The 13,848-nt window shown below is 35.3% G+C and overlaps 1 protein-coding gene across 2 annotated transcripts in view; it reads left to right on the top strand.

The window, feature by feature from the left end:
- The window catches only part of TC2N (tandem C2 domains, nuclear), a 46,376-nt gene that overhangs the window by 15,591 nt on the left and 16,937 nt on the right, over positions 1–13,848 (top strand). Inside the window, exons 2-8 of one of the 2 annotated variants that reach the window (XM_036843949.1) lie at positions 493–615; positions 1,974–2,207; positions 8,832–8,999; positions 10,458–10,549; positions 11,766–11,841; positions 12,380–12,480; positions 13,200–13,316. In XM_036843949.1, the coding sequence (XP_036699844.1) occupies positions 549–615; positions 1,974–2,207; positions 8,832–8,999; positions 10,458–10,549; positions 11,766–11,841; positions 12,380–12,480; positions 13,200–13,316 (855 nt within the window). In that variant the 5' untranslated portion in view covers positions 493–548. The remainder of the gene's footprint in view (positions 1–492; positions 616–1,973; positions 2,208–8,831; positions 9,000–10,457; positions 10,550–11,765; positions 11,842–12,379; positions 12,481–13,199; positions 13,317–13,848) is intronic. The other variant, XM_036843950.1, reaches the window with a different exon arrangement.

The raw sequence follows: 13,848 nt of genomic DNA, 5'->3' as shown, positions 1-13,848 counted from the left end.
GAGACAGAGACAGAGAAAGAGAGTTTAAGATAGATTTTTCTGTTAGTGTAATTCTCAGTATTAAACTAACTCATAAAATATGAAGTTGTTTGTTTATTGGCCCTCATTATAGGGCCTTTGGATTACCAAAAGAATCGATTTGGAGGAAGTGAACATTTTCTCACACTTTCTATGAGTGTCATATTTTCTTGCAAATTTTATTTGGACGTTGATTTAGATGTATCAGTCGAAAGAGAAAATTGAGGGTGGAATTTTTTTCAGATTTAACATTAAGGTTGTTCATTTAGTAATTCTTAAGCATGTCATTTTAATAGCTTATAAGGAGCCTAGGTTATATAAAATTGCATAAAGGAACAAAAATCTATTTTGCTCTAAACATTTTTGCTTTGGAGCCCTCATTGTGTCTTAGAAAGACAGATAATGTGATTTATTTAATGATATTTAATGACATTAAGCATGATCATGTTAACTTGTTTTCTATTCTACCAACAGATTAATATTAAAATTGGAAATTTGTATCTTTTGCTGGATATTGGAGATTGAATGTAATGGCAACAGAATTTATAAAGAGTTGCTGCAGAGGATGTTTCTATGGTGGAACAGAAAAGCACGAATGTGAGTTTTGCTTTGTTTTGATTTCAACATTTATTTAATGTCTTCTTTATTTGTGACATTTTGTGATATAAATGTAAATGAGACATGTTTCCTAACTTCACGGGGGAGGCAGAAACATAAATATAAGGCACACTAGCTCAGTATGAAAGTACCTTGGAGCATAGGGGAGAGAGAGATGAATTCAACTCAGGAGACACGCTAGGACATCACCACAAAGAAGATGATCTGTGGTATGGAAGTCTGAAGAGGATTTTAGCAAGCTGAGTGGGAAGAAGGGAGTAAGAGAAGGTGAAGATTAGACATCAGTATTACAGGTGGATGAAATAGTATGGGCAAAAGTAGGGAGAGAAGTGTTTGGGGGATAACATACTCTGGCAAATGTTTTAATTTAAATACAGAGAATTTCCAGTTTACGAACAATGCATTAAAAAGTGCCTTTCATGAATGAATGAATGACCAATAGAGAAGAGACCTGTAACTTTATCAAGACCCACATTTATCAAGGACTCTGGGAGATTTCACTTTCTATTGCATGGTTTCCTCAGCTCTTCAAGGTTATGACTGGAACTTTATTTTTCTCTGGCTCTTTCTTATATTTCTTTGTCTAAAGCATAGCTTCTTAGTATGTTTTTGAGTATGAAGGCTTCTTTTTTGCAATAAAACATTTCATAAATTCCAACACAATAGTAGTTGTACTTCCATTCAGTCTATAGACGGTACTAACTGTACATGAAGATTAGCTCTAGGTGTCCCTTACCTCCCCATCCTAAGTCACACAGCTTAGGAATCGCGTATCTTTCAAGATAATGGACAAAATAGGTCATAGAAGCTAGTACAGGGAGAGTCGATATTATTCTAGGGTCAAAGTACATTTTATATTGTGGTTTGGTAAAGATTTTTGTAGACTTCGAGACCTTTAGCTTCTTTTCAAAGTAACTTTTGGTATTTAAGACTGAAATTAACCATTAGTATTGACAACAAGAATTGTTTTGTTGACAATATTTTTATTTAAATGACTAGATTATTACTTATTTGAAAGCATTGTGGAATTAACTACAATATAAACTTGTTTTCCATCTATGGGCTCTTTTGTGGAAATGAGACTCTTTAAAAACTGCTTTTACCATTATGATAAGTTAATATACTTTGGCAGTAGTATATTAACTTCTCAAATATTGGCTAGACAAAATTAATGTAGATTCCAGAGTGCTTGACAGGACCTAAGAGTAGTTTCTGTATCAGCAGTTTCTTTTAAAATGATTAAATAAGTACCAAAGCATGTTAGGTTTAGATTATTATATATAAATCTACATACATATTTGTGATTTTTTTTCTCTTTTCTCTTCTTTTCTACGCAGTATCTGTGGAAAGAGACTTTAAAGCAGCAGTACCAAATAGTCAAAATACTGCTGTCTGTAAACCTCCATTGACTTCTGTTTCTGTAAAGCCTCAGGTTGGCTGTACTGAGGATTATTTACTTTCCAAATTACCATCTGATGGCAAAGAAGTACCATTTGTGGTGCCCAGGTTTAAGTTATCTTATATTCAGCCCAGGATGCAAGGAACGCCATCACATTTGGAAGAACTTGAAGGTAAACAGTAAAATGGCAGGATTTAAAAATCAACATGCAGCATTTAAATGCTGTTACTGCTGTTATTTTGCTCTTTTATATATGTAAAGATATAAAATATCTTTTATGTACAAATTTTACATTTCATTTTTTATATGTTCTGCTGTTTCTGTAGAGGAACTTACTGTACAGTGTTTTTGAAGTCCATTATGAAATCTGATCACAATCAACACATTTGTGTGTAGATTTGGCCTTTTTAAAGGAATAACATAATTGTAATATGTCAGTTATTCTTCACACATCTAGAAAGAAAAAAAATAGAGGAATTATTCTGTTTTAGATCAGTAAATACAGGAAGTAGTCTTATTATTTTCTAAAATTTAGTGTAAAGAGAAATAAGGAAGCAATGAAGTATTCTTTCTTCCTTCCCTTCTTTCTTTATTATTATACTTCTCAGTCTAAATACACTTCCCAGCCTAAACAGCCACTTGAATGAGGTAGATTCATTGGCTGAATTTTGGCTGATGTTGTAGAGGCCAATGGACTAAGGAAGATAAAAGGGAACAACATGTAACTCTTGTATTTTAGAAATAGTTCATTTTAGATCACTGAAACACTGTCATTCACAATGGTTTATTCCCCTCAAAATTTTTTTTTCTATTTTAATTATTTATTTATTTATTTATGGCTGTGTTGGGTCTTCGTTTCTGTGCGAGGGCTTTCTCCAGTTGCGGCAAGTGGGGGCCACTCTTCATCGCGGTGCGCGGGCCTCTCACTATCGCGGCCTGTGGAGCACAGGCTCCAGACGCGCAGGCTCAGCAGTTGTGGCTCACGGGCCCAGTTGCTCCGCGGCATGTGGGATCTTCCCAGACCAGGGCTCGAACCCATGTCTCCCTGCATTGGCAGGCAGATTCTCAACCACTGCGCCACCGGGGAAGCCCCCCCCTCAAAATTTTATAATGAAAAATTTCAAACATACAGAATAGTTGAAAGAACTTAATGGTGAATGCCTGCATATCCACCACGTAGATTCTATCATTGACATTTTACTATTATACTTTATCACATAACTGTCTATCCATTTTTCTAACCATTATTAATCCTTTTGAGGGTAAGGGGAGAATGCATTTCACAGTAAACTGCAGACATCAGTACACTTCCCTCTAAATACTTAAGCATATATATCATTTACTAAAGTTCAGTTGTTTACAGTTTTCTTCTTTTGACATAAATTTTAAACACAATGAACTGCCCAAATTTTAAGCGTGTATTTGTTGAGCTTTGACAAATGGATATACCAATGTAATCCAAACTCCTATCAAGATCTACAGTATTTCTCTAAATATTTTTCCTGCCCCATCCTTTCTCTCTTCTCCTTCTGGGATACCAATTACACATATGTTGGACCTTTTGATATTGTCTTATGTGTCTGTGAGGCTTCTTTTTTTTCCACCTCTTTTTCTCCTCTCTATTCTTTTTATTTTTTTGTATAAGACATTTAATTTATTGGTCTTTTTGGGGAATTTGATGCATCACCAGTGTATTATAACTGAGCCATTAATCTTGTAGCTTCATCAACATTAACTGGTTCATTTTCATGATACTGCTGAGGAGTCAGCTGTTCTCTGCAGAGGTTCAAGGGAAAGGCCTTTTGAGAAGCTGCAAGTTCTTTTGTATATCTACAGAAGCTTTATTCACTCTTAACATTTTCTTTTTTTTTTTTAAAGATTTATTTATTTATTCATTTTATATTTTTTAATTTTTGCTGCATTGGGTCTTCATTGCCGTGCGTGGGCTTTCTCTAGTTGTGGCGAGTGGGGGCTACTCTTCACTGTGGTGCGCGGGCCTCTCACTGTGGTGGCTTCTCTTGTTGCGGAGTGTGAGCTCTAGGCTCACGGGCTTCAGTACTTGTGGCATGTGGGCTCAGTAGTTGTGGCTTGCGGGCTCTAGAGCACAGGCTCAGTAGTTGTGGCACACAGGCTTAGTTGTTTCGCGGCATATGGGATCTTCCCAGACCAGGGCTCGAACCCATGTCCCCTGCATTGGCAGGCGGATTCTTAACCATGGCGCCACCAGGGAAGTCCTGTTAACTTTTTCATCACTCATAATGTTTATCTTCTTAAGATTAGTGGTAACTGGTTTTGCTTTAGTTTCAACCTTTTAAGCTTTTTTGGCTGGCTATGTGGAATACATTCCTGGACTTCTGCCCTCTTAGTTTGTTCTTGGCCATTGTCTCTGATACCCTCGTGCAGCTGCTCAAGTTCCAGGTGACGCCATCTGCATGCCTCTCCTTTCTGTTTTTAAGGCTGGATAATAATGACCTAATTTCAAGTTCACTGTCTCTTTCCTCCATTATTTCCATTCAGCTGCTAAGCCCGTCCAGTGAGTTTTTAATTTTAGATGTATTTTCAGTTGTAATATTTACATTTGGTTCTTTGTTTATAGTTTCTATTTCTTTTCTGTGATTTCTCCCCCCCCCCCACCCCCATTATTGTGAACCTATTTTCTTTTAGGTCTTTAACATCTTTGTCTACTATTCTAATATCTGGGTCGTCTAAGTTTGGATTCTCTGGATTGTCTTTTTTTGAGAATGAGTCACATTTTCCTGTTTCTTTGTGTGGAGTAATTTTGGATTGTGTTCTGGATGTTGGATGTTATGTTGTGGAGACTCTGGAACCTGTTACATTACTCTGATGGGTTTTTTTTTTTTCCTTCCTTCTCTCCCTCCCTCCCTTCCCTACCTCCCTCCTTCCTTTCCTCCCTCCCTCCTCCCTTCCCTCCCTTCCTCCCTCCTTCCCTAACTTCAGCAGGCAATTAACTTGGTTGTACTGTGCTGCAGATTCTGTGTCTTTGGTGGCAGCTGCTATCTGAGCTTAGTTTTTTTATCCTTAGTTGGAGTCTGTCCCACACATGTGTGGTTCAGGGATCAGCCAGACATTTGAGCAGACTTTTAGTCATAGAATTTGAGGTTTTCTCCTTTCCAAGCCTCCCACCTTACTTTCTAGCAGCTGTGGTTGCTCTGAACTCTGCCCTCTGTTCTTCAGGCCAGAAAGACTGTGGGTTTTCTACTGGAATTTTATCCACCCTGCACAGTGCCAATTTTGGCCTGCCCACAGGCTAAAAGTCATTAAAAACAGGTGGCCATTCCCCTTTGTCCCAGAGTCAAGTGCTGTTCAGAATCCTCACTACTTTTGTTCACTCTCTGGTACCTTCAGGGTATTTTGTTTGTTTTGGTTTGGTTTTGGTTTAGAGTTTATTGTAGTTATCTACAGGAGAGTTGGGTCTGGTAGGAGTGATAATTTTTTTTTAAGAAGCAAGGAAAGATGAACCCTGAGCCTGGCCTACCACCCTGTTTTGCACATCAGCAGTGTCTCTCCAAAACAGTTTTTAAAAGTTCTGGCTCACAGGATACCCTGATCAATTGATCTTTCTCTTTCTCTCGCACTTGTTAACAACATTGGGGTTAAACCATATAAATGGTCTTGTAATCTGTTTTATTCATATCATATATTGTGAAGCTTTTTAATGGCTCCATAGTACTAAATCATATGGATGTACCATAATTTAGTTAATAAATTCTCTATTTTTAGACATATCGGGTATTTTATGTATTATTTTCATTATCAGAAGATAAGTAAGAAATACGTACCTGGCAAATGTTATAGTTTTCTTTTGTCTTTTTTTTTTTTTTTTTTCATTGTATCACTAGAAAACAGATTACTTTTTGAGTGAGAAATTGGTTTACACTTAAATTATAGGCTCAATAAAGATCTGGTAAAGCCATCTGATTTTTAGCGTATTGGAGAGAAAATTATCTTATTTAATTAGAGTCAGGAAAGTATTCTTGGTGCCTAATTATGGAAGTCAAACATGTGTATCTTGTATGTTTACATGAATGTGTGAGTGATGGGCTGATATGGAGATTTTGAGAAGGTAGAGCAGACCACTATCAATAATGACTAAAATTATGTTTCAGATGTTTTATATTTGTTAAGTTGCATTGCTTACTTGCTGATGGATCTGATTATAGCTGCAGCTTACTGCTTTGATAACAGATTGTATTATTAACATTTTACTGTTTGCTTCATCCCATATCTATCTACCTATCCATTAAGAGAACGCATTTTGAATAGATATTGAAATTTTTAATTGGGCTTTTGAGAGGTATAAGCAATTGTGCTACTTTACGTTTAGTTTTATAGCACTGTGATTCTGTAAATTGAGAGAAATGCCTCTTGAACTTTAAAAATGATATCTTTTTAAGGGGAAAATTGGAATTCTTTACTGACTGACTTATAAAGGAAAAATGGAATAAGAATATTCATTTTTAGGGCTAGCCTAGAAAGGTAGAGAGTCATCTTTGGTGCTACTGCTCTTGACAGTGCTACTCTTATTACCATAAACAGACTTTTGTAGCAGTGTTTATGTGCTGAACGATTTAAGAGTTAGCTTATAAGGTGTACAGGCTCCTTATAAGGCTCTCTGGCATCATACATCCCTCTTGGCATCCCTCTGCCTTTGTACAGGGCTTGGATTGTACACATAGTTATTTGAACCAGAGTGTGAGGATAAGATCTCACTTCATAACCACATATTTTCGTTTTCTTTTCTGAACTCATTGTGAAGCCACCTGTTTTATTGTTTAGCTTTTTCAGAAAATATTAGTTTATACTGTGGTTTCTATTTTAAATGGGATAAAAAGAAAAGATGGTGATGATTTAAACATTTAAAAAACTTTGTCTATTTATTATTTCTAATGTGAGTCTTTGAAAGGAATTTGATCTATTGTTTTACCCTTTAAAAATTGTGAGATATAATACACATAGAAAAAAGGAACAAAACAGAAATTTACAGCCCAGTGATTTACTACAAGCAAAATACGTGTATGGTCACCACTCAAATAAAGAGAGTGTTACTAGTAAAACGAAAGCTTCCATCTTCCCCCTTTTCAGTCACTCTAGAGTAATCAGAATCCCAGTTGTAATAATCATCACTTTCTTGCTATTTTTACTTTTTACCACCTAAGCACATATCCCTAAATGTTGTGGTTTAGTTTTTTTCTGTTTTCTGACCTTTATATAAATGAAATTATATATTCAATATATATTCTTTTGTTATGGGTTTTTTATATAAATGAAATTACATATACAATATATACTCTTTTGTTATGGGTTCTTTATATAAATGAAATTACATGTTCAGTATATATTCTTTTGTTATGAGTTCTTTCATTCAACATTATGAATGAGTGGTATCTCATTGGAGTTTTAACTTGCATTTCCCTCATGACTTATGAGCTTGAACACCAGGTCATGTTTATTGGCTATTTGGATAGCCTCTCTTCTGAGGTACCTGCTAAGTCTTAAGCCAGTTTATATTTGGACTTGCCTGTCTTTTTCTTACTGGTTTGTGGGAGTTCCTCATATATTATGGATATGAGCCCTTTGTCAGTTATATATGTTGCACATATCTTTTCCCACTCTGTGGGTTACCTTTTCAGTCTCTTAAATAGTCTTTTGACAAATGGGAATTTTCAATTGTAATGTAGTTAGGCTTATTAAAATTGTTTTTATGGTTAATACTATGTTCCATTTAAGAAGTGCTTCCCTGGTCTAAGGCTGTGAGAACTTTCTTATAAATTTAATTAAATATAGAAGTTTTATTGGTTTGCCTTTAACATTTAATTTAGATCTACAATCCACATGGAATTTATATTTTGTGAATATGTTTTGTTGGGATGAAGGGTTCTTTTTTTCTATATCAATATCCAATTGTCTTATCGCCTTTTATTAATTTTTTTTTTTTTGGCCGCACTGTGTGGCTTGTGGGAACTTCCTCCACCAGGGATTGAACCCGTGCCACGGCAGTGAAAGCCCAGAATCCTAACCACTAGGCCACCAGGGAACTCTTATCACCTTTTAATGAAAAGATCATTCTTTCCCACTGTTATGCAGTGCCACATTGATTATAAATCAAGTGTCCATAAAATGGGTTTCTCTTTCTGAGCCTTCTACTCTGTTCCATTGATCTTATTATTGTTCAAATATTCTATTCTTAATACTGAGTAGAGCAAATCTTTCAGTCTTGTTTTTCTTCTTAAAGATTATTTTTTGGTGTTTCTTTGTTCTTTATGTTTACATATAAATCTTTTTTATTCTTCTTTTTGTTATTTGATTTCTAACTTTATTGCATTGTGGGTATGGAACATACTCTGATTTCAGTCCTTTCAAATTTATTGAGACTTGCTCTGTGTATCTCAGCATGTGGTCAGTTTTTATAAATGTTCTGTCTTGGTGAAAAGAGTGCATCTCCAAAAAAATGATTATCTTTTTACTTAAAAGATGTTCTTTCTGCAGTAGAAAAATAAAGGAAACTCAGGTCACAAAATGTAGAATTGTCTGTAGGGCAAAGAGGAATGCCAGACATTTATCAGACTGTCTTGAGAGCAAGGTTCATGGCTGATTCCTGGGAGAATACTCCACACAGTTAGACCTGAATAAACATCTGCTTATTTTTTTAGATATCAAATGCATGTGATTTAGTATTACCTGAGACATTTTTTTCCCTTTGCCTTTGGTACACCAGTTGTTGGCTAATAACTCCAAGAAAAGGGTGTTGTAAAACTTTAGAAACACTTGCTTTCAGGATCTGCCAGAGCATCTTTTGGAGCTAGAAAGGTAGAACTTTCCAGTTCATCTCAGCATGGACCCAGCTATGATGTATATAACCCATTCTATATGTATCAGCACGTGTCACCTGATTTGAGTCGGCGCTTTCCTCCTTGTTCGGAAACAACGAAACGATATGGATCGGGTATGAAAAACTTTTTCCTCTTTGTCTTTTCTCTTTAACAAATGTAGAAATCAAATTAAATCTAAATTCTGGAAGAAATGATTCATCTTATGAAAAACAATTTAAAAATAAAAAGAAAAGCAGGCTTCAGAAGTGATATGATAAACATCATAACTTGTCTGTGGTTTATATCTAATGTAAAAATGAAAGATTAATGAGTTATGTATATTGGTAGTTCCAAGTTCCATTTTGTTTGTCCTTTTTCGAAAGAAATTTTATTTTTAGATTTTGCACATATCTTATATAACATCTATCCATTCATATTCTACAACAAGTATTTACTAGCTCTATTTATTTTCTGCTCTATTCAGTGAAAATGATGAATTTAGAAACTAATGATGAGATTAGAAATGTAAACAAAGAAAATAGAAAATGCCTAAATGATTACCAATCTTCGTTAGTTTAATATTTGAAACTATCAATTATAGACTATCTGTACGTATCTGATTCACAAAATTTTCACTGATATTCAGGAAAAATATATAGCTATCTCAACCACTGAATTCAGGCTGAGGTACTGAAATAAAGTAGAAATACTTATTTAAATATGTATTTCAGCACTGTGCTAGACTATACAATTATTATACAGAATTCCATTCTTCAAGGATCTTATAGTTTAGGAAGGAAACTACATATACAGACTAGAAATATAACAGTACATGGAATTCAATATTGTAATAAGTGCTCATTAAATAGTTGAATTGCATTTAGTACAGAGGACTTACATCCTCTTAGATTATTCTTCTGGGATGAAGAATTGGATAATGTAAGCAAAAAGAATGAACTTTTCCTGCTTGATATTTGATGTGGATGTGAAAATGTGTTGTTTGATTTGTGTTGGTTTCTGTTTCAAACAAAAGTAAAATAATTGAAAAGCAATTTTTAAACTTGATTAGAAGGCTTTGTCTCTTAAGTAGATTTGCATGTAATATTCATGCTATATTTCCTATAGAGATTTAGTTCATGGTAATTAAGTAGAATTAAGTGTTTCTCCTTTTTTTTAATGTGTGTGTTTTTTAAAAATTTATTTATTTATTGTTTATTTTTGGCTGTGTTGGGTCTTCGTTGCTGTGCGCGGGCTTTCTCTAGTTGCGGCGAGTGGGGGCTCCTCTTCATTGCGGTGTGTGGGCTTCTCATTATGGTGTCTTCTTTTTGTTGCGGAGCACGGGCTCTAGGCACATGGGCTTCAGTAGTTGTGGCACACAGGCTCAGTAGTTCTGGCTTGCGGGCTCTAGAGTGCAGGCTCAGTAGTTATGGCGCATGGGCTTAGTTGCTCCGCGACATGTGGGATCCTCCTGGACCAGGGCTCGAATCCGTGTCCCCTGCGTTGACAGGCGGATTCTTAACCACTGCGCCTCCAGGGAAGTCCCTCTTCTTCTTTACTATAAAAATAAGTAATTTTCTCATGTCCCTTTCTAGTTTGTGACTTAAGGACTAATAGACTTCCCAATTCCCCTGGACTAAGCAAGTCTATGTTTGATCTTACAAGTTCATCTCAGCAGTTCATTCAGGTAAATTATTTATATGAATTTAATTATATGCAGTAATTTATTTTCAAGCTAAAAATTCAGAAATGTGTGAATTACATTAGGAACAACTTGTTATGTATCTTTTGTAGATGTATCAATCCTAATAGCTAAAGAATAAACGCTTGGCATTTCCCATGTGCGTTATTTCGGGAAGCTCTCAGCTGAATACTAAAAGGCAATAGTTTTTCTCTTGTTCTTTTATGAATCTTACTTTTCTCATGGTATGTAATGAGGCAGTCTTGAGGCAGTTGGAATTTAAAATGGTATACTTAAAAGTGCTTATTGATTTGACTTTCCTTATTGAACATAACTACCTAGTTAGTAAAAATTAGTATTTCTATTGAGATGTAGAACTTTAATTATTCATTAATATTAACACAGTGTTCTCCTATTTTTTGAAATAGAATTGAGTTTTTTGATGTTTAAAAAATGTTTTTTTAAAATAAACTGTGATTATTATTTAAAAAGCAGAAAACAGAATTAAGCAAGGTAAAAAGACAAATCACCTGTGTTCCTATAACTGAGAATAAAAGTGCTATGAAAATATTGTTATATGTACCTGTGGACATTTTTCCATGTGAATGTATATGCATACATTTAAATGGAAATGTATTCTTAATAATCCTCAGTTGAGTTAATTTTTTGCAGAATTAATTCTTCATAGCACCATTTTTTTTTTACCGTGCATCAGAATTGTTTGAAGAGCTTGTTAAAATACAGATTGCCAGGCCTCACCCCCAGAGCTTTTGATTCAATAGCTCTGCATCAGGGCCTGAGTTTGTATTTCTAGCAAGTTCCCAGGTGATGCTGGTACTGCTGGCCCTGGGGACTATGCTTTGATAACTGCTGCTTTATAGGTTTTTAGGTAACAGGGCACTTCCAAATATATTCTGATTTTCATTAGTATTTGCAAGTATGACATATAAACAGTAATCTCTTCCTCCTTATTACAAAACCAAACCAAAAACAGCAAAGCCTTTCCCATATATTACCTAGTAAGATATTTACTATTTTCCTGGTAACACACACACAGAAAACCTTTTCCCCCTTTACTATCTAAAAGTGAAAAATTCTGACCAGTAACACTGTCAGAATGATTAGCACTCAGTTTGATAGTAGGGTGGGTATTGGGGCATCAGTTTCAGAATCCTTAAAGTCTGATATGCAACATCTGACTAAAGAAGAATTTTATTTGTAGAGACATGATTCATTGTCCAGTATGCCCAGTAGTTCTTCTTCAAGGAAAAATTCTCAGGGGAGTAACAGAAGCCTGGGTAAGGAATAAAGTATTCTACTTTTATATTCTTAAGGGAATTATTTCTACCCAATAGTATTTTGAATGTAGTTATGATAAGGTTAAAAAAAGTCTAGATGATTATATCTGTGTTGTCAGTGTTATCTGCATATGAATACTCAGATCAGATGGTCCATTTTTTAGTGTTCAGGCATAAAGGCATCTTTAAAATTAAATATCTTTCGTTTGTTTTAAAGTATGTTAGTGAGGGAATTTCCAGAAGCATACAATATTAAGGCCATATCAGTGTTATTTGGGAAAGTTTTTCTTAGTTTTAACTTAAATTCTTCAGGTTATAATTGGGTTAAGTTTTTAAGCCAGGTACTTTTTATAGTATATCTTCCCCCAGCACTTCAATAAAAGCATTGAAGTGTGATTTTTGTCTTAATAAATTGACAACTTTAAAAAGTAATTAGAGCAGTTTTCAGTTGTGCTCTTAAAATTGGGTTGTATCAAAGCTCAGTTGGATTGGAAGGATTGCATAGTAATTCAACCATCTTTGTTCTTTTACAATTCAGATACAATTACTCTATCAGGAGATGAAAGAGATTTGGGGAGATTAAATGTGAAAATGTTTTATAATTCTTCAGTAGAGCAGATCTGGATCACAGTTTTACAGGTAAGTGAATACAGTTAATACAAACTTTTCTTACATAATTGAATATTTAGACTATAAATTATAAGCATCTACTGTTGCTCTCTTCTAGGGAATGGGTCAATACCTTCTTTGGAATTTAGGGTTCTATAGTATTTTACAGAAAATAGTATTTAATAAAGAATCTAAAGAAAATATAGATATGATGGAAATATGTTTGCTTTTAACCTCAAGAAGGAAATTGATATGATATCTAAAACATTGTCAGATTATTTTAATGTAGATGAAACAGAAGATCTCAGTAGACTAAAGTTTACTTTTATAGTTTTTTTATAAATTTATTTACTTGTTATTTTTGGCTACGTTGGGTCTTCGTTGCTATGCATGAGCTTTCTGTAGTTGCAGCGAGCGGGGGCCACTCTTCATTGTGGTGTGTGGGCTTCTCGTTGTGGGGGCTTCTCTTGTTGCGGAGCACGGGCTCTAGGCATGCTGGCTTCAGTAGTTGCAGAACGTGGGCTCAGTAGTTGTGGCTCACGGGCTTAGTTACTCCGCAGCATGTGGGATCTTCCCGACCAGAGCTCGAACCCATGTCCCCTGTATTGGCAGGCGGATTCTCAACCACTGTGCCACCAGGGAAGCCCTATAGTTTTTATTTAAGTCATTAACTCAAGAAATGTATCAAATATTTGTATTGTCAGAGTCCTTTGTAAAGCTCAAACTGTATTTTTATTTTATCTTTTTAGTGCAGAGATTTAAGTTGGCCCTCTAGTTATGGAGATAATCCTACTGTTTCTGTAAAAGGGATACTAACATTGCCCAAACCAGTACATTTCAAATCTTCAGTCAAGGAAGGCTCTAATGTAAGTGTTTGTGTTTGAATATCTTTTTATGTTTTTCTCCTATTTGTCACTTTAACCCATGTAAAGAATTGGAATAAGAAAGTGTTTTATTTTTGGGAAACTACAAATTATGTACCCCTTGCTTTTTTAAAGACCGTTTTGAGCCTCAGAAATACTTGATATTTCGTTGTCCAATATTAAGATGCATTTATTTATTTTTTTAAAAAATATTTATTTATTTATTTATTTATTTATGGCTGTGTTGGGTCTTCATTTCTGTGCGAGGGCTTTATCCAGTTGCGGCAAGTGGGGGCCACTCCTCATCGCGGTGCGTGGGCCTCTCACCGTCGCGGCCTCTCTTGTTGCGGAGCACAGGCTCCAGACGCGCCGGCTCAGTAACTGTGGCTCACGGGCCTAGCTGCTCTGCGGCATGTGGGATCTTCCCAGACCAGGGCTTGAACCCGTGTCCCCTGCATTGGCAGGCAGATTTTCAACCACTGCGCCACCAAGGAAGCCCCTATTTTTTATTTATTTATTTATTTAACATCTTTAT

This window comes from Balaenoptera musculus, chromosome 2, assembly GCF_009873245.2.
Source record: "Balaenoptera musculus isolate JJ_BM4_2016_0621 chromosome 2, mBalMus1.pri.v3, whole genome shotgun sequence".
Lineage (NCBI taxonomy): Eukaryota > Metazoa > Chordata > Mammalia > Artiodactyla > Balaenopteridae > Balaenoptera > Balaenoptera musculus.
The sequence above is the reverse complement of the archived record's forward strand: the minus strand, read 5'-3'. Positions and strand labels throughout refer to the sequence as shown.